A 2,268-nucleotide genomic window follows, 5' to 3' on the forward strand; every position below is an offset into this window, starting at 1 on the left:
CTCACTCACCTGGAGGATCAACAACACTCAGTGTGATGGTGCTGATGAGCTCACTGTTCCCGCGATTTGTTTCTCCCATGAAGACACGGCACTCGTATTTTCCAATATCAGCAGTCGTCACATTCTTCAGAATCAAAGACACGTCTCCGTCCTTCATCTGTCTGTCTTGCAGATCCACCCGGTTAACATAAGATTCATGTTGCTGTTCAGAAACAAACTGCCCATCCCGATACAAAAAGACATATTCTTTATTCTGCACAGTTCTGCTCCACTCTACTACAACTATGTTGTTGTTTGGAGCTCGACAGGGCAAACTGATGTTCTGCCCAGATGGAGCTGTGATGATTTTCTGGTCTGAAAGAGGAAACAACACAGATGAAAAGTTTTAGTACAACTTTTCACTTCTATAGCAGATTGAGATTATAGCAACATTTATAAATGTATATAATTGATTATATATATAATTGATTATAGCAACAATTATAACATTAACATATAACATACATCTATAGCAGATCAGATTGAGATGAAGCAAAAAGAGAGGCTTGAGCTCTACACTGAGTACACACTAAAAGAGAATCTTTTTAATACAGAATCTATAACATACTGTATTACAAACACACTTTTACAATAGTAAAGTTATCGTTTAATTGCTCAATGACAGCACTGAGTCATAAACAAAAAACGTGTTATCTTTAACAAATACAATAGCTATTATAAATTAGTATATTTGTGTTGATGTCATTAAGCTGTAATAAATGCCATCTCTTATAAGCTTATGATCATTTATACATACCAATGACCAATTACTATTATGTTACTATTATTAATATCCTTTAAACCTCTAAAAATATTAACTCTAGTTTTGTTCTCAAACAACAAAGCACATTTCTGGTGATTACACTAACCCTTATTTTATCAATTTTTTAATTGATATACATATTTTGTGACACAAAACACCCCAGTCTTCAGTAAAATAAGCAGTAGAAGAGTTTTTGACATTTGACCTGTGGTGACTAAGAGTAAGATCATTTTTCTGCATGTTTCTGCATGTTTAAATTGAAATAAATATATTAAAATAAATATATGCTGTGGGAAGCTGAATGTAACTTAATAGATATAGTAGATTTAGTTAACTTACTTAGGTACTATTTGAAGTTACCTGTAGTGTATTTGGGTGGCTTATTTTAACTCTATACTCCTTAATCTCACAGCTTTGATTAGCTTTACTGAGTTTACATTTTGATTTTAAAAAGTGAAATTATTAGTTGATGACAACTAATATTATAAATACGAATGAAAAAGTGTTTTCTGTTTAGTTTCTATTGAAAACTAAACCCCTGATTCACATATTTGACCTTGTTTCTACAAAGAGCTCTTCTTTCCTTTTGCTCAACAAGTTGATTTCTTCTATTACACTACACAACCTGTTTATGTGTATTGGTTGCATTTTTTAATACATGAATTTTCAAAGGAAAGCTTGAATTAAAAGTCACACTTTATTGTGTTGTTGATGACTGTCCCAGTAAAACGCTGACATCATCCCTTGGACGAAAATGTTTTGGGTAAAACATTAAAAAGACTGAACTGCAGATGCTGTCATTTAAATATAGAACAGAGGTTTAGTCACACTGACCACAGTGACATTATTGCACTGAAGGAATTAAATGCAAAAATAAAATTATAATTTTGGTTACTCTGAGAATTACTAAGGAATCTTAGTTATCTTGATCATTTGGTCTGATGGTCACGTTTGCTATGAACTGTGAGGACAATATTAACCCATCTCCTTTCATAAACGATGTTTCAGAGTTCTACCTGTTAAAAAAGACAATAAAGGAAGTAGTGCAGCTTTTGTTTTCAGTATTTAGAGAATGCAACCAGCTCGACTCTGATCACGGCTGCAGATAAGTGTAGAAGAGTCGCGCTCATTTAAAAAAAACAACACTTATTATATTTTCACTTTATAAGCGAAAGTCTGACTTCGTTATTCGCAGAAACGGCGTCAGCATTAGTCCGCCTGCACTTCTGTTTCCAGGCGTACCGAGAATAGTTTCGATCACAGAGATAAGCGCCAGTGTTTCAAACATGATCGGTATGGATAGTATTTAAATAATGTATTGTTAAATAACTCTGGCTCATACTATGTTAAAGAGGAATGTTGTTTTTTGTTTCTCACCTGCAGACACAAACACGACGACACACAAGTAGCCAAACCAGAAGAAGGGCGTAGATGTCGGAGCAGCCATTTCCGTATATCCGTGTATT

The 2,268-nt window shown here is 34.0% G+C and overlaps 1 protein-coding gene across 1 annotated transcript in view; it reads right to left on the reverse strand.

Moving 5' to 3' along the window:
- Positions 1-2,262, reverse strand: part of LOC121813117 (junctional adhesion molecule B-like) — a 3,605-nt gene extending 1,343 nt beyond the window's left edge. The window contains exons 1-2 of the mRNA XM_042216642.1: positions 2,180-2,262; positions 10-354 (exon numbers count right to left, since the gene is read on the reverse strand). Coding sequence (XP_042072576.1) covers positions 10-354; positions 2,180-2,249 — 415 coding nt within the window. The 5' untranslated portion in view covers positions 2,250-2,262. The remainder of the gene's footprint in view (positions 1-9; positions 355-2,179) is intronic.
- Positions 2,263-2,268: the final 6 nt, after the last annotated feature.

The sequence above is a fragment of the Haplochromis burtoni genome, unplaced genomic scaffold (genome assembly GCF_018398535.1).
Source record: "Haplochromis burtoni strain Fernald_Lab_line unplaced genomic scaffold, NCSU_Asbu1 Contig_1152, whole genome shotgun sequence".
Taxonomy (NCBI): Eukaryota; Metazoa; Chordata; class Actinopteri; order Cichliformes; family Cichlidae; genus Haplochromis; species Haplochromis burtoni.